This window comes from Anguilla rostrata, chromosome 4, assembly GCF_018555375.3.
Source record: "Anguilla rostrata isolate EN2019 chromosome 4, ASM1855537v3, whole genome shotgun sequence".
NCBI lineage: Eukaryota > Metazoa > Chordata > Actinopteri > Anguilliformes > Anguillidae > Anguilla > Anguilla rostrata.
In genome coordinates, this window is record NC_057936.1 from 54,621,378 (window position 1) to 54,647,263 (window position 25,886).

The 25,886-nt window shown below is 46.9% G+C and overlaps 1 protein-coding gene across 1 annotated transcript; it reads left to right on the top strand.

The window, feature by feature from the left end:
• The first annotated feature begins 759 nt into the window (after nucleotides 1-759).
• LOC135253661 (serine/threonine-protein kinase 17A-like) lies at nucleotides 760-25,709 on the top strand. Its single transcript, XM_064333243.1, has 7 exons — nucleotides 760-1,349; nucleotides 14,839-15,051; nucleotides 21,820-21,964; nucleotides 22,549-22,675; nucleotides 23,036-23,084; nucleotides 23,992-24,171; nucleotides 24,701-25,709. Exons 1-7 carry the CDS (start codon nucleotides 1,183-1,185, stop codon nucleotides 25,023-25,025), a joined length of 1,206 nt encoding a protein of 401 aa, XP_064189313.1. The 5' UTR covers nucleotides 760-1,182; the 3' UTR covers nucleotides 25,026-25,709.
• Nucleotides 25,710-25,886: the final 177 nt, after the last annotated feature.

Consider the following 25,886-nt stretch of genomic DNA (forward strand, 5'->3'; position numbering starts at 1 on the left):
TTATCTGTGTTAAATAAACTATTACAACTCTTTGCAACAGAAACCAAATTTACTTTTTTTGTTCTTACTGTACTCCACCAGAAGTGATTTCACACTGAACAGTTTGATGTGTGGCCCACAATCAGGTGGAGCAGTGCAGAATGTGCATTTCATAGTTTAAAAGGAGTCAGGATTTAGAAAGGGGTAGGTGGGCAACATGTAGGAAGAAATGAACAGAAATATAATCTCTGACGCTGGGCATTTTGGTAATCCTGAGAAAACCATGTATAGTCATCTCTTAGAACAGTCATGTAGATACTGTACGTGCAACTTCGTATCACCATGTCTGTGTTCTCTTTCACCAGCAGAGGGCGGGGGAGACACCCTACTGCCGCAACAAATTATTCGGTACTAGGATTATCTGGCAGAATTCAGGAACTATAGCTCGATATGTAAAACATCACCACAAATGTGCAGGTTAATTATCACTTAGTTGTGTGAGTGAGTGTGTGTTGTACAGTGTAAATTCAATTATGCGTAGCCTACACACAGACCTGCCTATGACGAGATGAGTAGTAAATCCATATAGTAACTTGTGATGCATCTGACCCGGTGAAAATTAAATAGTTAACTTGGTGCGGTGAAAGAGTTTGGCCGATGCCGGTCCCTTCAGAGGTAGACTATCCTGGGGCTTCCCTCCTTATATGAGATAGTTCTTAACGCACAGTGAGTCAGCTGAGTTATTTAAAGCAATTATGGCATTACAATTACAGCAGATCTGGCATTGCTTTGTTGAGTAGTTTTGTGGCTCCACCCTTTTTGGTGGGATAGATTGTCAATCAAGCGTATTTCCATGGTAACGGAAGGCAAAGTAAGAGTCTGACTGCAAGTTAATTTAGCTTTGCTCACTCAGACCGTTGGGGTAGGCTGCTGTTGTGGTAGTAGCGTACAGGTCGTGGAAACATTTGGCTAAACTAATGTCACTGAAGAAAACAAGCAGCGTTCCTTACAGCACTGCTAAAAGTTTAGAAAGAAATGCGTTCGCGTTACGACATTTCTAGCTAGTTAGCTCGTTTGTTAAGGGTTCCTGTATTCATTTAGCTAGTAACAATAGCTAGCTAGTTAGTGGACAGAGCATTTCGTGCTGTTTCATCAACACGAGCGCCAGAGCCGATAGAAGATAAATTGGACCGAACCGGCGTGATGATCCCCGAATGTCCCAGGAGTTCTGAGACAAGGAGTCGCACACGGTGTCAAGGTGCCGAGCTGACCCAGACTCGCTCTGGGTTACTTTCTGAGATAAAAACACCAATCAAGACCGAGCCATTTAATGAACACTACAGTCTTATCCCTGGCAAAGAGCTTGGCAGGTAAGTCTAAGTTAATCACAACAGTAGCATCTGGTCATAGTGACAGTAGCTTAGCAACTCATTGCTTGCAATTTTCTAGATAGCTTAGCTGTCTGAAAACCCTGTCATCGTTTCATGCAGCTAGCTAAACACTGTCTCTAAGTTTGTGACTGCACTCTTTACAGACTCCGATTGTTTGAACTAATATTTTATTGCATTTGTGTATATAGTTATAACAAACATTATCCTGCTTGTAACTTATAATATGTGGTCGATATAAACTAAGTGTCCGACGGTGGAAAAACTTGGATAAATGCCAATTGCTGCGACTCGCTACTGAAATTGCTTCTATCTCTTGGGAGTGCAAAGAAATCGAATGTTTCCCTTTGGCCTATCGTCACTGTTTTCCAGGAATCAAAATGAGCAATTTATGTCATCGCGGTGGAGTTTGGGATGTCAATGTCATTTAATTTATGCAATAACTTAAGCTTTTCCAATAGCTAGCTATAGTTATAGCTGTATTTACAGTAGCTAAGTGCTTTCTTATTTGACTGTTGCTCGTGCCAAGCTGGTGTTTCAAGAGGAGTGATCCTATTTGTAATATCAGTGTCACATATTTAAGTGTAGCGGTGGTTGCTGTGCACTTTTCGTTTTTGCAGATTAAAATGGATCGCAACACAACACATCCATACTGAAAGAAACAGGCATACCTTTCTCAACGTTTTCTTCACCATGCACACTAGCTAACATGATTAAATTTCACCTGACTGGGTTAATTTGTTGGCAGATCGAGCTGCATTGTAACTGCATCCAAGTGAGTACGGTAATCTGGATAAAATTCCAGCGCTAGCTGTCCTTCAGCTGTATAATTGGCTGTTGTGTCCTCTAGGGAGGAAGGCATTGGTCTGCAGGATATTCCCCACCTCATTTAGCAATATAGTCTCAGAAATGGGGTAAGCCTACAGTTCCAAAGAGGTATTCTAGTTTGGGCAGAACAGAAAACTGTGGAATAAAAAGTTCCAAAAGCATTCCTCCTACCGGTTCTGTTAGCACATACAATTAGATGGATCATGGCTGTCACTTGACTGACTCTTAGGTGAGCCCACTCTTTGTCTGTAAAGTGCTTTGGGATCCGTTTAATGGCACTGTACACATGGCAACTGTCATTGTATTGAATGCTAATTTATAATCATGACACATGCAATTTGGTCTTTGAAATGTGTCTGTGTTTTGGTATTCTGTTCTTTTGGTTGATCCTTTCATTGAACCAGTAGACTTGGTAAAATATTAAACCCACGTTCTGTGTCATATTGGGTTGTAGACAAGTAGAATAATACCAAGGGTTATACAGACAGGTCATAGGCTAATTCCAGATAGTTTTATTACTTTATCAGAAAATAAGTATTACAACTATATTTATTTCCCTCTCTCGACATTGTAAGATCAGCCTCAGACATCTAAATATACCATGACTACAAAAAGACAAGGATTTGGATAAGAACCTCACATTAGCAAGTGCTAGTAGTGTTTCTGGTGCTAAGAGTTCCAGCTTCTTCCAGCCACCCCACCCCCCACCCCATCCTCATTAAAAGAAAGGAAAGATTAATCTAATGGGAAGTCTTGGTAAATAAACATACAGAACTTACAAATTTTAAAAATGTGTTGTATTCATTAAGCATTAGCAGTTAAACAGCCATTCTTGGGAAGTGAACATAACATACCTAACCTTGACTCGCTCGATATGCTTGCCAGTTTTTTCTACTTTTCCACTGTGCACTCCAGCATGCAACTACAGTGTGGCAAAACAAACACTGCACTCACCTTTATGAATTGCACACTATGTACCCAAGGAAACCTAAGTTTATTAAAGTCTTCTGGTATTAGATTAAACTGATAAGAACGTCTTGTGTTCTTCACTGTTCCACAGGGGAAGCCATTTTCAGCTAGAATTTGCTACAGCCTATAAGGATACTTCAGCTGTGTGCCTCTTAATGTTTTCGATTTCACGTAGGAGAAGCAATTCCCTAATACAGTCATGGCAAATGCAGCCTTTGATTTCCGTGATGTGGGGCTATTAGATTAGAATTAAGAAGTCCACTCGCAAGTTCAGTTACAGACAAATAAACTCCACGTTATTGATTTATCTGCTGGTGAGGCACTTTATAAAACCGAAGACAGGAGGATGAGCTGAGACAGCTCTCACTCGTTAATGGGTGGTACCTCTTACTGGCACAAAATGGCTATCTGCAAGATTTCTGATTGTTATGTACCCTCATTCCCAGAATTGTGGCATTATTAGGGAGCTGAGGGAGTTTGGTGGCTTAGCTTTTTTTATAGCTTGTTGCCCTTTAACCATGTATGATGCTTCTTTAATGTACAGCAAACCTTATACAAGCAAAGTAACTATTTATTGTGCTGTTAGTAAGCTCAGTTATCTTTCCCCTTTCAGATACACTCACCATATAGGCTAAATAGTCAAGTGAAGCACCTGCTGTGGCACATGGAGCTTAGGTTAAAGCCCCCACAAGTCCAAGGGATATCTGGCCTCCATCACTCCTTTTAGAGGGACTCAGTCCATATGCGAGGAATAAGACGACTGCTTTGAACTTAAACGAGCAGAGCAGGCAGGAGTAGGACAGGAGTGGCATCAAAAAATGAACAATCAATCAAGTAGATAGAGTAGAAGCATACAGGTCTAGCTGTGGTCTGGAGTTCAGAGAATTGAGCCAATTCTTTATTGCACAGTTTGATGTTGCATCAGGCGAATTGATTGCTGTCGTGCACGCACTATGCGTTTGCTAAAAAACTCACAAATGCCAGTAGCTGCGCTATGATCACTTTATCCTGAAGGTGCTACTTGGTTCTCACTGTAGTACATAATTTTCACAATTAAAAAAAAAGTGATGCCATAATTCTGTACACCATGCTGTAAGGAAGGCATGATTGTTCTGAAAATTCAGTAGGTCCTGTTGGAAATCAGTGGCACACATCTTGCTTGATGGCAGCTGCAGTGAATACTCAAGATTCCTTCTGAGTGTGAAGACGTAAATTTCCCTTTAAATTGAAATAGGTGTGTGCTGATATTTGGCAGAACACACTCGGGCGGTAAATTGCTTTTCAGCTGTACATATTATTTTGAAGGAAGCCTGTTATTCAAAGAATTTACCTTAATAAACTTAATTTAAAAAGCAATCTACGTACTGTCACAAGAGGTAGGTTACCCTATCGTTTTTGCGGTACGCCACAATTGAAAGGCTTATGGGGTAAAACCTGGGACATATAGTCCAGACATTCAAAACTGACAGGATATTATTGGTATTAGACTGTGTTCTAAAGTTATGCATAGCCAGAAAGCTGACAGGAATTAGCCTACTTGGGAAAGCCAACTAAACTTAATATTTTAGTCAAATATCTTATTTCAAGCAGATGGTTTCCTTGCCTGCAAAAAATGTATATCATAATGAGCTATTAGATAGTTAATTTAGTGAGTGTGTTTACCACATTATTTTTGAATATGTGAAGCCTAGGTCTATAGTTTTTGGCTCATGTTAAACATTATTACTTGCAGAATATAATATAATATATTATATTGCAAAATATAAATCCCTGATGATGAATACATGATGATGTATTTACAGTAGGCTATTGGGTTTCGTGTTTATTGAAAATAATATTTTAAAGTGAGTTTGAATCAAGGTAGTTTATGTCCTGTGGAATCATTGCTAATTTGTTTCAGATACTGGAGCCCTCGTATAATCTGAATGTGTAAGTAGGAACCATTTGAAAGCAGCACTTGAAAAGGTTGTAAATTCAAATTAGTGGATATAAACAAGTGGGAGAGAACCTAAAAAATTTATTTCCCTCCCTTTTCAAGTTTTTGAATTGGGGATAGCCAATGGCATTACACAATCGAGTGAAGCTGTAAGTGTTTTTGAAAAATGTATGAAATTTCATTTTTTACATAATTTTCCCACAAATTATTTCACTGAAGGTGCTAGCCTAAAATGAGCTCCTTATCAACTGTATTTCACCTATTACCATTACTGTAATGACACCATACTGTAGGTCTGCAATGTGGCAGTAAACTCTGAAGTTTTCCATAAACTTGGGTGCTTGATGAAGTCAATGACAGGTCATGTCAGCACCATGGAGAGAGCAGAGGAGAACCAGAATAAGACTGTGCTGAAAATATAGACCTATATAACACTTTATGGTACATTGTAGGCCTATATTGAAAATATAAATAAATCAGAGGGTGCCAACCATCCAGAAGATAGACATTGAGCTGTAAGTGTTCAATAGATCAATGAGGAGTCGCTTGAACAGTCTGCTCGAATTACTACAGTCTCTGAAAAGTAAGCATTGTTTCAAACATGAAAGATTCACTTATTCAGAGTGAATTACAGAAGCAGAGACCATCATAGTCTCAGGAACACTAAAAAGGCACAGAAGACCCATTTATAGTCAATAAGTGTGGAGCATAACAGCACGAATACTAATCAGCATTAATGGACACTTGCATTCCTTCACTCAGACCATGGCTTCAAATCTTTGTGAGCTTCAAAACATGGCTGCTTAAGAGTCCCACTCAGCAGTTCCTGTTATCACTGCAAAACTGAGAGTCAGCCTGTATTTCCAGCACAGTGTGTTCTGCAAAACTGGAATGCTCCAGCAAGAGGCCTCAACATTCTTTCAGTGTGCTGTTGTGTCATGCATGGATTCATTAAAATGTTAGGCTACCTATTCCCCTTGCAGCTTAAAATAGAATAGGACTAAAAGATTTAGGTGTTTGAGATTTAGAGATTTGTGAAAAACACTGCAAAACTACATCCGTTTCCTTAGTATAGTAGCCTGGATGTCTTCCTGTATTACTATAAATAGAGTTAGGCTATGTGTTTTTATCTAAGTTTCAGTAAATTTGATACTTGAAAAGGTAAAAAAAAAAAAAATATTCACAGTGGTGTTGTGGGTTATGTGTGCAGTAGCCCACTTTTAGCTTCCACGCATTGCGCATATACAGTACAGAAAACGGCCCCTTAATGAGAATGTAGGTTAATGCTGTATATTGCTGCGGTACACTGATGCTGACAGTATAGCTGGAGGAACGTATAGCTGTCTAATCCCTGTAATGTAAGTGCAGCCTTCGTCTGTGCTTGAGAACCCTTTCCACCGCTGGGGTCTGGCCGAGCGTCTTTTCGTGTGAAGCTCCGCGGTCTGTGCTTGAGAGCGCTCGGAGTTTGACACGGTCCCCGGCCGTTCCTCTGGGCTATGTTTACAGCAGGCAGCGGGGGCCACACGCTGCTCTCGCCCGCCCTCTAATGCATTTTGTCATCAGCCGAAAATTTCTCACCCTCCATTCAGCGATCTGCTGGCTCGCGTGGGGTCCAGCCAGCGGACGGGCTGTGTGCGCCTGTCGGATATGCAGAGTGGCCCCTTTCTAACCCTCCCCCACCCCCGAACCCCCTGGACTCACAGAAAGGCCCCCTGTGTTTGGCAGGCTGGCAGGATACCATGACATCATCGCTCCACTTTTTCACGCTGTTTGTGTGTCGGGGGCCGGGGCCGGGGCCCAGTGGGGGCCCAACATCTGCTGCGCTCCGCGGAAACGGGGGGAGTCGCGTCAAAGCCACGTTTGTTACCCAGCCCCGTCCGCCGAGAAAAAAGAAAAGAAAAAAAAAACTCCGCTCAGCAGTCCCATCAAAGGCTTCGGTTACACTGGGCGAGACTGTCATGCTATACTTCCTCTCATCTGAAGGAATCTAATTAAGTTGATTTGACTCCACAAAAAAAAAGTCAAGGTCGCTCCCTGCTGCAGCTGTTGTAGTTTTTCGACACCAAGCCTGACATTTCTGGTTCAGATTTAATCTGCAGTTTAGCCTACATTTTTGATGTGAATTTATTAAGACCGGTCATTTAGAGGGAGTGGATATCTTACAGGAGGATAAACACCGCATTATAATGTGTGTCTTTACAATGGAATTCCCAGGACGTTATGGTATGTGTAGTGTCTTGTGTATAAAAATATACTGAATAGCTGGCAGTTTAGCACGGCCTAGTTTAGCCGGTGCTTTATTTATCCCCCCCACACAAAGGATGAGCGAACCTTTGCTGAAGAAGGCTCATATTGTGCGTGATTTCCATCATGCGGCACAGGCAGAAGGCATTCAAAAGGCACGGGCAGCTCTGAAAAATGGTGCACCGCGACGCGGCTCCGATGATGGTTTTTCCCGAGGTGTTCCCCAGGCCCGTGTGAATGGATGACCCCTTCCCCAGAGGGTCACATGTCACAACTCATTATTCCCCGATGTCATGGGCCCGTGGAGCAAACAGTCTGAGAGCTGATGAACAACTCCAGGCATTTAGTGAAAAGGAGCCTTGTCCCAGCCCAGGGCCGTCCTGTCATAACTGAGGGCCAGTCCCCCCCCCCCCCCCCCACCCCTGTCCCATGTTGTTACTGTTCACCGGTCGAGCTTGTGTCAGCCCAGTCAAAGCAGCAAGGTCCAACTTCATTTCCAACCACTTTGTCTTCACAACTCCTGACTGTGAGATTCACAGCTTGATTGACGGTGCCTGTCTTACACCTGAGAAGCCTGGGAATTCCCAAAAACCCTTGTTGTTGAATGATGTTGCTCTTTTAGAACGACGCTTACTTCGAAATAATTGTGTAGAATCACACTTGTGTGAAATTGGGGCCTCGCAGCAGAATGTGATATATTGTTCAAACGGATGAGTGTAGAATGTGAGGGATTATACAGTCGAAAGGCTTGTTCACCCTTTTAATTCTTTCTCCATCGCAGGCTCGCAATGACTGCTCGTCTCGAAAACGGCCGACGGCGAAATGTGGCCGACACGATAGCGTGAGGTCGTTGAAGCCGTTTCGCAAATTCTCCTCCTCCGCGAGCACGCTGGCGTCAGACCGCGGCGAACTGGTCACGCTCGCCGAGGACAGTCAGATTCAGACACGTGCGCCCGTGCCCTAGATCCAGAGACAGCTGGAGCGAGTGGGTCGTCTGAGCTTAGACTCCGCCCACCACAGGGCGCCAGCCTCATCTGCCACTCTCATCCCCCAGACAGCGGCCTGAAAGACTGCACCTCACAGATCCACATCTGCCACAGCTCTCCATCACCCACCCCACCATGCAGGCTGATATCACCTCCTGCTGTTCACGCTTCCCTCTTATTCGCTCGCTTGGGGAAGAGCAGAGACCTTGTATCGTTCGCGGTGGTGGAGAGGGCAACCTGTGATCGGAGGGCTGATGGGAAATGCCACTTACTATGCGTGTGAGGTGTCACAGGCCCCGATATTTTAATGAGATATGTCATGAGCACTGTGATTACCTCACATGGGGAGCAGAGTTATGAGATGTCTTCTGAGGTTAACAGTACACTGTGAGATAGCTTCTGATAATGCAGTCGCTATCTCTGAACAGAAGTGGCTGTGAATAGAGTATGTGATATGCACTGTGATGTACATACTGTTCCGTCTTGCTTTTTCTCACGGATGTGCCAGAATGGGTGGGGACTCCTCATAATTCTAGGTATGGAGATATGACTCCAGAGGCCTTCTACATATTATAGATTCTATATAGCAGAGGCTTGTGCTTGAACAGCCAATCAATGATGACATGACCGCTCATGATTTACCAGGAAATGCCAGTGAGTTGCACGGGACAGGACAGGTCCACAAAATATTACCGTCTTGTTTAAATAGCACAATAACTTAACAGATCGGCTTATGGGGAACCATTAGGCGTAGAAAAAACACCTGTTACAACTACCTTTTCTTGTGGAAAAAAATGATTGACTTTGTATTTTTCCCATATTGTTACCGTTGACTTAAATGAAAACGGGCGGCTGAAACACCTGTACTGGAGCCGAACGCACTGGAGCAAGGAGGTGAGCTTCAAAAACGCCGGTCGGTTTTGGCCGTTTGGACGGGCCATGGTCCAGCGTGGAAGTGCAGTCCACTGTAGGCTGCTGTGACTCTGCTAGTGTAATCCCCTTCGTCAACATTTATCAGGACTGCTGTATGCCTTACAGTGACCCATTGGACCCGCTATCTGTGTGTTTTTCACTGTTGTACTGGACACGGTGCGATTCTTCCTTGTGGGTCAGAGTTCAAAGCAATACATGAGGGGATGCAGAGCTAGCAAGGCTTAATCTTTAAAAAGACTGTAAATGTGCACTGATTTAAGATCTGTGAAGAGAACAGATCAGTATAGGCAGTATCTCTGCTTACATACCTCCCCACAGTTAATCACAAGACAGGAAACGTTCATTCTTGAAATTTCTCTTCAGGATACACAGTACAATTTTCAGTTGAAGTGAATTTGGCTTTCCTGGCCTGTTTAGAATTCCAGCGAGGCTTCTGTGTGGAGTCCATTGATAGAGGAGGGAGGACTCAGCTTTTGGCAAGAAAACAACACTGGAGCGACGCCAGTGCACCCTTATTATATTAAATACATTTTCAGCTTGGATGGCTGCCACTGCAGAGAGCGTATTGAAATAAAGCCGTCCGTTAATTTCAATGAGAAAAGAACAGGAAGCTCGGAGCATGACAGATTATGAATAGGAAATTTCAGTTAATGGCTAAACCTACAGACCCAGTGGCAGGGAGCTCTTTTTAAGCATCTTGCGCTTTGTGAAGAAATAAGCCACCGCACATTCGAACAGTTTCTCTTTCATGAGCGTGAAGCCGTTTTCAGCGAGTGCTTATCTGCCCTTGTAATGGCCGTGTGCAGAAAGCCGTCCGTTCCCAACTGTCCCATTATCTGCTGAAACTGGCTGTGACCTCCATTCAACCTAGGCGCCGTGCGTACGAAAGCCACCCAGCCACATCTCTCTGAGGGCGCTGTCTGCGTGAGGCCCGTGGCTTAGCAAACGCGCTGATACAGACCAGGGCTGCAGCTTTTTAAAGAGCACACTGTAGTCATCACGTCAAAGGGGTGCCGCGACAGTATCTGCTACTTTAAAACATGTCTTCGCTCTTCCTCAAAACTACAAATTAGTCTGAACTCCCTGCTCTGGGAGAGAAAGTGATTCTGCACCAACAGGCAGAGGTACACGGTCCTGCAATGTTTACGCCAGTCATCGTGATTTTCAGGATTGAGCCGTAGAACGTTCCGGGCTCTGCCTGGCGCTGGCCTAGCCTGTGTTTGCGTAGCGGCAGAGCAGAGCTGATTTCTGTGACTTGACGAACTTCATGCAGAATTAAATCGGAGGCATCCTGAGCATTTCACTTCAAAAGCCCCAATTACTCACGGTCGGCAAGCTGCGGACGCGACGAGGTGGCCACCGGGCTTTGAGTCCGCACCCACATCCTGCGGCTCCCGTGTGGAATTGGGCTCCTTTTACATAAGGAGATTAGGGCCTTTTCTTCATTCCTTTCAGGTCGTATGAAGTCAATCTTTTGGCAGCATGGGCTGAATTAACAATAAATCAGAGGGAAAGGTTCTGTGTGCTCTGTTTGTTGTCAAATACCGTAGTGGGAGATTAGGGTAATTTTTCCCACTATTTCAAAGGAACTAATCACCGACTCTCACGGAAGAGCTTAAAACCTCTTTGATTGCAAACCAGGCAGCTCAAATGTAGTAAATGTACTAACTTTTATGAGTGAATTTTTTATTAATCCTTCCATCATTGGATATTGTAGCTCTTTGACAGTGAACTTGATGGTTTTCCAGGAGCTTGTACTGATTGTTCAGTACAGCAACCAATCCGCTCCTTTAATACAGTATCAGCCAACAAATCACTCTCTAGTACCAGTACCAGCAAAACCAAATCCACCTCCTCTAGTACCAGTACCAGCCAAACCAAATCCAGCTCCTTTAATACCAGTATCAGCCAAACCAAATCCACCTCCTCTAGTATCAGTACCAGCAAAACCAAATCCACTTCCTCTAGTACCAGTACCAGCAAAACCAAGTTCAACGTAAACACTTTTTCTCTTTGTCCTCAGTCTGTTTGGTCAAGGGGCCCTGCTTCTGCAGCAGCCTGTCTGACTCCCAGGTGGCTTAATCGCCTCCTCACACGCACACTCACACACGACATGCACACTCACACAAACACACACACACACACACACACACACACACACACACACACACACACATGACACACACACACTCACACAAACACACTCACTCACACACACACACACACACACACACACTCACACACACCCCTGGCTCTGCTGAATGATGGGTGGGTGAGGCATGCTGGCAGCGAGAGTGACAGCGTAATCCGTTGACACACCCACGTTACCGAGCGCCCCCCCCCCCCCCCCGGGTCACGCCCCTCTCTGAGCCTCTCTGGGAACCTCAGGTCTGTCCCTCAGGTGCTTCCAGTCTTCGCTCGCTCACGAACACACGCCATGCACATCACAGAGGCCTTCACACTGGGCTTCATGGATGTGACAGAACTTTACAACAACAATAAAAAACTCATCCCCAAAAAGGCTTGAGGATTCATGGAATGTCATAGGCTGAGGTCCTGTTCAGGGTAAGCTGAAGACCACATACGCTGAAGGTGAAGGAATTTTGAACGTGGAATGAAGAAACATAGTTTTTAAAAGTGAACGAGGCACAGGGTACAGCTGCGGGTTGTAAGTACATTTAGGGCTGGACAGGTTTGAGGCTGGAATGTAATGCTTCTCCTTGAACCCTGAAACTATACAGGCCCATGTTTCATGTGTATGGTGAGCATAACATCATTGGAAAGAGTTATACCATCCTGTATCTTTTGTTTCTGATCCGGTGTTTAAATCACTTTTCCATTTCTCCAATGCCAAAGCAATATAGTTAAATATTTGTGAAAATGAAAGTTTTTGTGATTAATGGATCTGTATTGCCCATTTCTGCATGATATTTGCTGCTATCTTGTAAATGCATGTTTTACTCTTCAGCTGAGCTGACCAAGGCAGTTGTAATGATCACTCTTTAATAGAACAGCCCAGCTGGCATTGAATCTTACTGAATCTTACCATTGTAAGGAAGCCACTGGTACTGTAATTACCAAAAGAGTTTATTAGTAATATACTAAACGGATTTGGTAATTAGTGAACTGCTAGTTTAGTATAATATAATATTTTACTTATTCTGTTCTCATATCAGCAACTTGAGCTCCTTCCAGAAACATCCTGAGGTCTGGTTGAGACTCTTGTATTATGGAGTCACCTGACTAGGCAGTATAAACAAAGCAGCGTGCACCGTGGGAGTAGTAGTGTTAGAGCGAAGAAGGGGATCAACAGTGTGTGATCCTCCCTTTCTGTAACCGTCTCCTTGAACGTGGGGAAAAAGGTCCACAGACCAGCGTTTACAGTGTTTCACCAGAAGAGTTTAGTAACAAAAGGGGAAACGGCTCATTCGGCTGAGCTGATTTATTTGGTTTCGCGTAGTCTTGGCCGTTTTTTCCGCAGTCAATCATTTCCGTTGCAACTGGAGCGTTTTTAATGTTTAAGAAAGAAATAGGGAGGATGGTTTCGACCGTGACGACCGGAGAAGCGGTAATTGTGCTCAGATGTGACCGCCCTCGGTCCCACGTGCGCCGTTTGTATTTCGGCTCACGGTCACGTTGCTCTGTGACACTTCCTCCCCAGCGTTTGAAGGGGGATCAAAGCTCCCGCATTAAGATTTCTTTTCCGTATTGTTTTCACGCGCTGTTGTTTGTTTTATTTCCATATCTGAAGGTTGCTGCTAGGCTATTGTGTGCTACTCCAGTTCTGGGACGGCTGGCTGCAGTGGTAGTTATCTGAGGACACCGCTGCTGTGAAAGCCATTCTTTCCTTCTCTGGCTCCGCCTCCACCCTTCAGACTTGGTGGCGGTCACCTTCATGTCTGTGAACACATCTCTGCGATCCGTTGCAGTGAGCCCTAAGTCACTGCCTAGTTCAGGGACTCGTTTAGTTTTCTCTTTGTTCTAGGGGTGAGATCGCTATCCTCGTACCGTTACCAGAAACATGCTAGCAGCACAACGCCCAGCAAAACCCAGCGGCGGTCCAACAGTCATCCCCAAACGAATGCTGACACTAAGTCATATCTCAGGTGAAGGTTGAAGGTAGGGTACTAGGGTACTAGGGTAGGAACCTGAAGGCTGGGCCTGGGACGTTCAGCGAAGCCTGTGGTCCCAAAGCGGACGTTCAGGTCCTCGTTTTCTGGGACCATCTCCGCAGTTGTTTACAGTGGCTCCCTCAGCAGCTTGGCAAACACTTAAAGGAAAGCAAAGAGCCCTTCTTTGGTGGAGCTTTGTTCGGTCCTAATAATAAATCTCGTGTGCGCGCTCTGCTTCCGCCAGGCGCAGCGGTCAGCGCTGCCTTTATTATCCACCAGGGTGCTCGCCGCGCTCCAGGACGGGTAAATCATACACAGCACACGTGTCCAGCGATTAACCAGGGATTTGTCAAGTCATAAACTTCTCCGCAGCCATCTTGTATTTCAAATGGGTTTTTTTTTTTTACTTGTCCAGTCGGTTTTCTTCTCCAAGATGCTAAATCACGACGAACAGAAGAAAATCTCATGAAATATAAGGAAAGAAAAGTGGATGAGATTTTTTTTCTCTCTCTTCCTTTCCAAACGACCCGGAGAAAAACTTCCCTTGAGTCTGAGAGCTGCTTTAAATAGTTTTCCCAGCTCTGAATCCGTAACTCTAAAATCAGCGCTTTGAGTTTAGCTCCCGATGGCTTGAGGATCGACTAGCGCACAGCCGATTCTCAGCACACAAAGGAGCTCCTTTCCATGGCCGACCTGTTGTTGACGTTAGCTTCGCGCATCGCTTATCGATGCGGTGCGCACGGGACTCTGAACAATGCCGTGGAGGCGGGAGGCAGAGCGGGTCTTAATGCAGCACTTTATTAGCGAGGGGCCCCGGGCACTTCCACTGCAGTCTGGGGCCGCGCACCTTCCCGCCAGAGAAGTGGGTCACGCTACAAAGCAGGCGCTTGTGCGGGCAGAACGGCCAACTTGGGTTTGGAGATGACTTCATCCCGCAGAAATGCGGGGAGACAAAGGGATGTTCAGCTCCAGTGATAACAAATGTGTGCCCGTTTCCCCCCTCCTGCCCCAGTCCTCACCCTCCAGCCCCCTTCACCCCCCTCCCCACCCCCCCTCACCCCACCACTACACCCTTACCACCCCCCCCCCACCCCCAGCCCTCAGCCCCGAGTTCAAGTCTCCCCACTCTACATGTGCGATGAAAGGGTCCTCTGGACCGTGTGTGTGCACGTGTGTGTGTGTGTGTGTGTGTGCGTGCGTTAAACTGCAAGCAAGTGGGGGAGGGAGCACAGTGAAATTAGGTTTTTAACAAGATGTTCTGCTAGCATGCCGCATGCAATAATGCCACATGCAGTAAGCCAAATTAACTGTGGTTAAATTACAACTCGTGTATTTTACTTATTTATTTGTACTAATGAAATTCAATCTAAAGTTCATGTCTGTTTTACATTTGGTCCCTGAACTGTGTGCATTCCATGCTCGGAATCTGTTTATCCTCTACATCACCCTCTTGCATTGGGCAGGGGGAAGTTTGCCGTGGTGAAGAAGTACGTGGAGAAACAGACGGGGAAGGAGTACGCCGCCAAGTTCATGAGGAAGAGGAGGAAGGGCCAGGACTGCCGACTGGAGATCGTCCACGAGATCGCCGTGCTGGAGCGGGCCACCGCCAGCCCCTGGGTCGTTAACCTGCACCAGGTGTACGAGACGGCCAGCGAGATGATCCTGGTGCTGGAGTAGTGAGTATCCCCCAGCCCAGCTAATAACGCTCATCATAATAACATTAATAATGTACTGCGCCTTTCATCTCATTATCGCTAAGTGTTTTAGGGTGAAGGGAGAATCGCATCCCAAATAGTGAGCTGAAGTATGCTATTTTATACTTGTTTCAAGCATGTTTGAAGTATAATTACGGTTTATATCAAGTATGCTCAGTATACCATTTTTTCACATGGGCGTCTTTCCTATCCAACTGTTATGACAGCCAGTGAAAACTGCAAACACTGTGACTTCAGGTAATACTGTGGAGCCTTTAACATTCACTCGAGAGTTCACTCAAGTCGTCCACCAAACGGTTCACAAAAAGCCGAAGCTCAGCCTTGCTTGGTCACAGGGAGCGGACAGCGAGCATTATGGGGCAAATACTCGACTCCTCAAACAGAGACAAGTAGCAGCAGATAGAGCCAGTAATCCAGCTCTAAAGCCCCCTCTGACACCCCACACGCCCGGCTGAGCGGGGGCTATGCCCGATACTGCCGCCCCCACATGACAGGCGGGGGTGGGATCCTGCTCATACAGCAGGAGGAGCTTATTGGGTTTCTGCCAGTCAGCTGCAGACACTGAACCTGGCAGGGCAGGGATTAGAGCACACTCACAGGTCTTACGGCACCGCCCTACAGTTGTCATGGACACCTTGTGCTCAGCATACCTGGGGCATCTTTGTGTTGTATGACCCGTGTAAGACCTGAATGCCACTTTTCACGGGTTGCTGTGGCTTCCTTTAAGGACAGATACGTGCATGTCCTACAGGCCTAAATGATTTATGAGGTTAATGTTAGCCTAATTAGTAATGTTAGCCTAGTTTTTCCCTTAACGTAACTGGGGTACATGGCATTTTAATATGTGGCAGCATGAAGTCATTGTATAACTGGCAGAGCAAAGCACCTCTGTGTGGCCTGTGGGTGAGTATGTGCTTCTGCGTGTGAGTGAGTGCGAGTGTGCATGTGCTTCTGTGTGTGCATGCCTGTGCGTGTGTTCATACTCTTTTTGTATATGCACCAGTGTGTGTGTAAGGCTGTGTATGTGCATATGCCAGCATAGCTTTGTGTGTGGGTGTGTGTAATACTGTACAGCAGTATGTGGCTGGTTTTTTTTCCTGAATTCCTGCGCTCAGACAGTCTGGGCCTGCGCTAGGTTCACTCAGGGCAACGAGCCCTCAGTCGTTCCCTGTTCGCCCAGGCCTGAATGGCATGCGCTGTGTGCGGTGGAGCTGGCAGCCCCGGACTTCCCCTGCAGCCGAGCCTCCCCGCGGGGTCACGCAGCCGCTATCGAGCTAGCCCCAGGCCCCGGCACTGCACTAAACCGCTAAACGCATCCCAACCGCGGCTATCTGGGCCAGCCCGTAACCAGAGAAAAGGGTCTGAATTCAGCTACAGCAGAAACGTCCTTCCGTCCACCGCGCTCGCATTCGCCGTGCCCGTGCTCCAGGTGTTTTTGCGCTTAGGGAATTTGTAGGGGAGCGATTTACAGTGTAACAGATGAGCACAGCCTGCTTGGGAAAGAGAGCAGAATAAATGAACTGCGTACACGTCCGCATGGCTCTTTTTTTAGCCCGGCGCTTCGATGTTTAATTGTGCTCTGCATGTGACCTAGAAAGGGATCGTGCCGCTGCGTGTAGCGTGTAGCGTGTTGCTGTTCGCAGCTGGTACCTCTATCGCGTGCGGCTATCGCGCGCCGCACGCTCCTCATCCTCGCCGTTGTAAAGCGGCCCTAAAGCTGTGAATAATGAAGGAGAGAACCGGGAAGGAAGCGATCTCTGGAACACACGTCCGGTACGGCCGGCCTAATTATTCAGCACCTGGTTAGAGTTTCTCCTGAGACGGAGGTTATGGGAGAGAGGCGGGCTGAACTTCGAGCCGAGGTGCCAGGTACGAGACGGCGCCCCCCAGTGGACATGTGGGTGACAGGAATCCCACAGCAGTTTACAGGCTGGTCAGGCACCGCTCACACACAGCTTGTGAGGTGTGCTAGAACCTGCCTGAGTGAGCCGTTGTTAGATGGCATATGAAGAGTCGTCTCCAGGCCACCTAATCCAAGCAAACTTGAGAGGCTTCTGCTCTAAAGAGAAGATACTGTGCCTTCTGTCTGTGAACAGAACACAGGCAGGGAGAATAAAAATGACATGTAATAAAAGTAGAATGCCTTTGCAGAAGGCTGAAATGATCGCCAGCGATTGGCTTTGTCAGTAGTGTTCACCAGGAATAATGGAGCAGCTCTGCTGCTGCGGGAAGTAGAGCGGAAGGCATTTAGCCCTTATGATGATCTAGCGCAGGAGACCAGGGAAGGGGCAGAGACAGCTGCCTGTAGCAGGCTGCTGTGGGCAGCCGATGGGTGTGGGCGGGCGGATGTGGGAAGTGAGAGCAGGGACAGCCGGTCTGGGCTCGCCGAGCGGGGCTGGAGCGGGGCTGGAGCGGGGCCGGAGCGGGGCCGGAGCGGGGCCGGAGCGGGGCCGGAGCGGGGCCGGAGCGGGGCTGGAGCGGGGGCTGGAGCGGGGCTGGAGCGGGGCTGGAGCGGTTAGCCTCTATCCAGGTGCAGCTGAAGCGTGGCCCCCTGGCGCTCAGGGCTCCAGTCGGGAGTTCATTGTGTCAGTGTGCTGCGCTCGGGCACGTGAGCCCCAGGACCGTGGCTGCTGGCCCGGCAGGGCGGAGGGGGGGGAGAGGGAGGGAGGGAGGAGGAGAGAGGGGGAGGGGGAGGGGAGGGGCAGCCGTTCCATCACATTACTCCCTGAGCCAGAGGGAGGGGTCTGTTCCAGCAACGCTCCATAACTCCCTGCAGCTCAGACACACTCACTGTATATACACACACACACACACACCCCATATACTTACACACACACACACACACACACACACACTATATGCATACACACACATACACTATACACACACACAACGTCACCACACGCACACCATACACACACACACCGCACTACACGCACACCATACACACACACACACACGCACACACACCATATATACATGCACACCATCCACACACATACACACATGCACATACACCATACACACACACACAGACCCCACCACAGTTAAACACAGACATGCCAGAAAATGTCTCTTGCACACACACACACACACTATATACACACACACACCGTCACCACATGCACACCATACACACACACACACATGCACATACACCATATATACACGCACACCATCCACACACGCACACACATGCACATACACCATACACACACACACAGACCCCACCACAGTTAAACACACACATGCCAGAAAATGTCTCTTACACACACACACACACACACACTACACAGTCTTTCACACTTACAGTACACACATGCTCACACACATACACAAACTTAACTTAAACTCGCACACTCATGCACACAAATACACGCTCCATCCACCTCACACGCCTCAGCTGTGGAGGGGCTGTGGTTCTGTGGCCTCAGGCCTTTTTCTGCATATGGATTCAGAGCTTTAGAGTGCTGGAGGTGCTGCGGAATTAAATGCAAAATTGAGGTCACCGTGGTGGGCTGGTGGAGGAACCCCAGATAGCGTCTGATGGATCTGCATCGGAGATCAAAGATGGATCAATTCCCAGCTGCTGTGCTGGATCCGTATGTGTGCATGTGCGTGTGTGTGTGTGTGCATATGTGTGTGTGACTGTTTGAGCATTGAAACGGCTGCTAAACCTGTGACGCAGATACCATCATTGAAATTACGCATTGCATGCTAAGTTACTGATATTTTAATATGATTGATATGATACGAGTAGCCAGATGGTTCAGCTGTTATGACACCTTTCATCCTACTTCATGTTGAACAGTTGAGTGCACGCAATGCCCATTGCGAAATAAATGTTCCTATATATGTGTTTAAAGCTCGCTTAGACGTTTTCATGACTATTAACATCCAACCCTTAAAATGGCTCCCATGCCATTGTTTTGCTTCCTCTCGATCCAAATAAAATCTTATGAGCAGTTTGAAATGCGGTGTAGAACCATAACGCGCTTCCTGCTGTGAACTTTACAAGCCAGTCCAGGCTTCAGCAGTTAGCCTGGTAGAGGGCAGGAGCTCACTGTCTGCCCCAGCACGTACGGGGGTGGGGGGGGGGGGCTTGCATGCAGTAGCTGCAGTGTTCAGCAGACAAGGAAGGCACCACAGACTGAGGAGTTCATCGAGTCTTCTGTTAATGGAATACAGTAGGCGTAGGTCACTTTGCGCTGCTGTGAATGAATGTGTCCCTTGTTTAAGGAGTGCTCAGTAAAAGCATTCTAAGCAGCAACACAAGTCTCAGTAAGTTTTGTGTTTTGTGTTATATTAAAGTGCTATTGTGTCATATTGAAGAGCATACAAAGTTGAGGCTAAATGTAAGTCCCCACCAAGTGTTTTATATGCAATATTGTGTATAGTCTGTAGAATAACCATGACTTCTTTTAGCATAGTTCTCCTGTAATCACTCAAACAAAGCTCACAAGCTAAAACTGCCTCTATTAGGTGTCTTGGGTTTGAACACCCTAAAAATAGGCTAAAGAAGTGCTCGCCCTAGCATTTGGTCTAAAAATGCGTTCCTGGGGGGGGGACGTTTCCGAGCCTCGCGTCCCCACACTCGGAGAGAACAGAGCGGCCTCTCACACGCCCGGCACGTTTCTGCCCACGGACCAGGAAAGGGCTCGCCCAGCCCCCGCCGCCGGGCTTTTCCCAAAAAAAACAAAAAAAAACCCTGACCCAGTTATGAGCTGCCAGCTCCTCTCTCTCTCTGTCTCTCTCTCTCTCTCTCTCTCTCTCTCTCCTCTCTCTCTCTCTCTCTCTCTCTCTCTCTCTCTCTCTTTCCCTCCGCCGTTGCGTTTTGTGTTTAGACTGTCGGAGGCTGGCAGCGCTCGGCCATAATTGCAGCCTGCCAAACGCGGAGACGGACTCTCAGCGTTCTCCGCGTCTTGCGTGCGCTCAAAGAAACTGTCAGAAAAACCTTCAGGATCCGTTCCACATGTCCCAGCCCCACCCACCCCCACCCACCCTGCTCCGCAGCGCTTACATATTTCAGTGCCTTTTTAAGCTTTCGATATCTTTGCGCAAATTACCGCCTTCATCATCTGGTCCAGTCGAGCGCGGTGCTCGGGATTGGGCGAAGCGATCGCATGCAAACGTCAGGCTGGAATCTTCAACTGCTGCGTCTTGTTGAGAAGAGAGCCTCCTTAGCTTCGGCGGCGTCAGACATAAACTGGCACGCTAACTGAGCGTGGTTTTTTAAAAACTAAAGGCCACCTCTGAATGGAGACGATTCAGATAGCCCCTTTGAGAAATAAACATCAAAGTGCATGCTGGGTAGTGCGCACAAACACAGCTGTAAGCGTGTTACTGAGAGTCTTCCTGCGCCCCCTCAGAGTGTTTACCCTCAGCGTGGTGTTCCACACTGACCCCGCAGGAACCAGAGTAAGAGCCTGACTGGGGGGTTCCTCCTGGGCAATCCCTCACGGTCACTGTCCAGACACAGCACTGCCCTCCACTGACACCTGCAGGCAGTGAGCTGGAACTGCAGGGGTTTCCTCCAGCCCCGGTGTAGAGGCTGGTCAGAGGGGAAACAGAGGCCTCCTTGTAGCTGTGTGTTTAGCTCAGACCCCACACCCATCATTCCAGTGCTGGGAGCACGCGGGCCCAGGTGCTGTGGTGCTGAGAGGCCCTGGTTCTCAGGGAGCTCTGTGTGTTGACTGTCTGCAGTTTGCAGCAGACCGTGGCCTGGCTCGTCCTCCCAGCAGGTAGCCGCCAGACCGCACGTCTGCCCTCCCCTTACATCAAAGATCCAAACCCTCCCCCTTTTCCAAGTTTAGCCATTCACTGTGGGGCACATTGCGTCAGGCATAAACTTTAAGTCTGCACTTGTTATGTCTGCGTTCATGCATGTGTGTATATGTGTTGAGGGAAGCGTAAGGGCTCACTTCAGAGGTATGGGTCCAGCCCTACCTCATCTCGATGTTGTAGCCACAGCCATAAACTGGCAGGGGATTGGCTTTTGTGAAGGTTGGGAAATTGTATTTTGAGTATTGTACAGAGGAAATGGCAAGCCTGGCTTACTGTGAGCTTAATCCCCACACTGAGCAGTGCACGCCGAATGTAAAACAGTGGAAATCGGGACCAGAGTAGCAAGCAGTCAGGAAAAGAAAAGGACGGTTAAAAGCATCCAGTGCGTTCTCAGAGTTCAAAATTGTGATATTAGCTCCACAATCTCAGCAGCCATCAGTGCTTCTTTCAGTGGAAAGCACTGAATTAAAGCACTATACTGTGAATACTACAGACAAATACAGAATTCCTAGATTGGACTAGAGATTAGTTGGATATCTACCTTTATTCTTTAATCACAAGAATGATAAATGATTGTTTTCATCTTTGGACTATATTTTTTATTCAGTGCTATCCGATATGGATGCCCAGCTCTTGTAAACATTTTCCCTTCCCGTTACTTCTGCAGTGTGAACTTTAGACCCACGTTTACGAGCTGGAAACGCTCAAGCTCCTGCCAGTGGAAATGGAAATAATTTAAACCCAAAGGCTGGAAGATGGCATTTAAAGTGAAATTCCACTCCGCTTTCTCTCCCCACCGAATCCACCGGCCCACTGAAAGCCCCAGTGGATGATGCATGAGCCAGGCCGTTGGACTTGGCTTTAGGAATGGCGGACGGAGAGAGCCGCAGACTGACCTCTGCAACGCGCGCTGACCCCGCTCGTGTTTTTTTTGTGCCCCCACAGCGCGGCCGGGGGGGAGATCTTTAACCAGTGTGTGGCCGAGCGGGAGGAGGCCTTCAAGGAGGGCGACGTGAAGCGGCTGATGCGGCAGATCCTGGAGGGCGTGGCCTTCCTGCACAGGAGCAACGTGGTGCACCTGGACCTCAAGGTCAGCCGGAGGAGCGGGCACTCGTCTCATAGCGGAGCTGCGTTTGATTGCTCCGTGCATGTGGAGCATGGCAGGGAGGGGGGGGGCGACAGCCGGGGAGGGCTTGGCTAACCAAAACCAGGCCATGTGGCCTCACTACACCCCAATTCCTCCTTTTCCATCACTGTTACCAAACAGGGATTGATACAAAATAGCAATTTCATCAAACCCTGATTTATTTTTACAAACCAGCTTGTGTTTAGTCAGCGCAGAGCTAGATATTTATACAAACCGTGATCGAATGCTTGCTGTTCCACAAGCAGGCGAGGCTGTAGGTGTGAATTTTACCACTGTTACCCCTTCCTGCCTTCACGCCTGTCTCATATACAACGTCCACTGGAGAGTACACACATTACCCCCGCATTCTACAGAAATATACACTCAAAACTTGATCAAGCCTGATATACAGTAAGACACAAAATTAGAATGGTATACCACACCCGTCATGTGCACGTGGTGCCAAACCAAACAGGCCACACAGCTGTGGATTCGTTTAGGGCAAAGCCCGCCTGATGATTGACATGTGAGCTGTCCTGCCTCCTCAGCCCCAGAATATCCTCCTGACCAGCGTGGATCCTCTGGGAGACATCAAAATAGTGGACTTTGGGCTGTCCCGCATGGTGAGCAGTACCCAGGAGCTGCGAGAGATCATGGGGACCCCAGAATACGTGGGTGAGTGCAGCACCAACACCGCTAACTGCTTAATAATACCCTATGAATACAGTGACAAAAAATGACATTCATTCTGCTTTGCAATGCCCTATTAATAAATGCACATGTGCACAACTGAAATGGGCTTTAAAAAGCACACCACTAACTCTGCATAGTAATACCATATGAATACAGTGACACACATAATGCACTGTGTGTATTTAGAAGTCATTACTAATGCTACTTAGTACTACTCTTGCAATAAACTGATGTGCACAGAGCAGAAAATGGTCTCTTAAAATCATGCAGTATTCGGCTTGAGTTTTGCTTGTTTTTATGAATTATATTTTAGTTTTACGCCTGTTGTTTTCTTCCTTTCAGCTCCAGAGATTTTGAATTATGAGCCAATAAGTACAGCAACAGACATGTGGTAAGACTTACGTTCACTTATAACTTTCCATTTCTGTGATTAAAACCTTACGAAATCCTAAAATAGACCTTGTAATTGGAATCAGACCATTTCTTTTAAATTATCATTTCAAAACAAATCCTGGAAGCTGCAAAATATGTTTATTAGACTTCTACTGCCCGGAACATTCCTTACATTCTGTCCAAGTGTGAATCCGGCCAGCACACTTCCTCCCTGCTGCTGTTGCTCCGCCCACATCGGGGTCTCTGGCCCTCTTTTTTCACTCGTGCCGCTCCTTAATTGGCTGACGCGGGACGTGTGACCGGTCATGCGCTCTGCATTACGCTTCAGTGCCACTGCTGTGGGTTTGATCAAAGGGAGATCTGCGAGCAACGTGCGTGTAATAAAATGGAGCGTTTCGAGCAGGCGATCAGGTCCATATGGCTGTGGGGAGAGCCGTGGTGGAGACCAGCACCTGTCAGGCAAAAACAGAAGGATTGGGTTATGTGCACGGTGGGGAGCTCGCTCACAGTATCCACAGTGATCATTTTTCCAGTGTTTTCCACAGCATTCTTGGTAGGTGGAATCATTCTGAGATTTTAAACCTGTGATCGGAGCCTGCAAGCCAAATGATCCCAGAGCCCCAATGAGTACTTCCCATCACATGATTGTTGTTGAATGAGCTTCTGCCCACCTTTAGAGATGTCTTTGAGTCATTCAGAGACTGCTACTCATCCAGATGAATCTACTGTATCACTCGATGGCTCACTCCTCACCGCTACATATATAGATAGTCTGAGTAAATGGACCAGTAACAGTGATACAAACTGCACTTCATGTTGGGCTAGATAGAGTACAGTGCTCACAGACCATAGTTTTCCCATTTCAGGTCCTGATTGACAGTATTGTGTGTCCCCCTCTCTGGTAGGAGCATCGGAGTGCTAGCCTACGTGATGCTAACAGGGACGTCTCCTTTTCTGGGAGACGACAAGCAGGAAACCTTCCTCAACATCTCCCAAATCAACATCAGCTACACCGAGGAAGAGCTGGAGGGGCTGGAGCAGCCTGCCATTGAGTTCATGAAGTCCCTGCTCATTAAAGAGCCACAGTGAGTGCAGCTCCACAGAATTACGCCTGTGTTTTACTTCAGTTCGCTGTGGCACAGGGCTACTTTGAACATTAAACTTTAGAATTTTTATGTTGTGTTTTGCAGAAAAGAACGAAAATACTTCTTTCAGTTGAAAGCACTGTATCAAATCACTGTACTCTGAATACAACAAATACAGGATTCCTAGATTTGACCAAAGATTAGTTGGATATCAACCTTATATTCTTTATTCATAATAAAGATAAATGATTGATTCTTATTTAGACCCTTTTTTATTCTGTACTATCTAATATGGCTGTCCAGCTCTTGTAAACATGTTCCCTTGCTTCTGCAATATCAGCTGTAGACCTAAGTTTACGAGCTGGAAAAGTTCAACTCCTTGCCAGTGAAATGGAAATACTTTTAAAAAATTTAATGCGCCCCAGAAGAACAGCAGACTCTCCCAACTCCCACCCGCCTGCTTTTGTCTGTGGAGCTCTGCCCTTACAGTGTGCCCCCGGCATAACTGATTGCGTGCCTGTGTCGACAGAAACAGGGCCACCGCGGAGGAGTGTCTACAGCACCCCTGGCTCCAGCAGCCGGCCGAGGGGAAGGGAGAAATGAAGGAGAGGCTGGAGGGAGGGGCGGACGGCCCCGCCTCCCCTCCCGCCGAGGAGGACGAGGAGGAGGACGAAGAGGAAGGCCCGGTGAGGGAGGAGCTCATCGTGGTGGCGGCCTACACCCTGGGACAGTGCCGGCAGTCGCAGTCGGAGAAGGAGGCCATGACCCCTGAGCAGAAGGCCGTCTCCAAGCGCTTCAAATTCGAGGAGCCCTTCAGCGCCCTGCAGGAGGTCCCCGGAGGGTTCATCTACTGAAGCCCCGCGAAGCCCAGCTTCGAAAAACGCCTCCTTAAACCCTCCTCGTGATCTGAACTCATTAAGCCAAACCTCCATCGTTCATTAAGCTTGTTTGTTCGTTCGTTCAGTCGTCCGTTTGTTTTTAACGTTGCTGCTTTGTTTTCATGGGTAAGCTACGACAGACTGAACTTTGCTGTGTTTTTTCAGATTTTTTTTTACATTTGGTGCCATGCTTGAAAGTTTCGGCGAGACTTGCGCAGAGCCTCTTCGCTTTGTTTTTTGGTTTTTGTTTTTTTTTTCCTTTGACCGTCGTGCTGTTCGATGCCGTCTCTTTCTAAAAGTGTGTGTTGTTTATGTTTAATAGTAAAGATTTGGTTCGGGGAAGGGCTAAATATATGTATATACAACTAAAGCTAATATTGTTTCAAGAGTACGTTTTAATTAAACGGTTTAAAAAAGAAAAAAAGCCATTGCACACATATGACCCCAAACCGTGCTTACGGTCAGTACTTGGATTTGAATTTCTAAAGCAATAATTACATTTCATTGTACACTGTTTATGCAGTGATTTTTTTTTTTAACTCATCCCTAGATCTGCCAGTATATGTTTATCCAAGTTTGTCTCCAGATTAGATCTTTTCTATGGAAACAAAGTTGAACATGAATACCTTTGACATTGTAAATAAATGTTCATCTCAAACATGTTGGTATCTATCTTGGTGTCTTATTTTTAATATTGTTCTCCAGGATTGTATTTTCTTACTTACGGTCTATGATTCCTCCAATTCATAAAAGTGGAGTGGACCATCTTCTGTTAATAGCCCATTTGTTCCACAGACTTGTAGCATGCCAGTTTTTGAGGAGAACCAGGATGTCTAA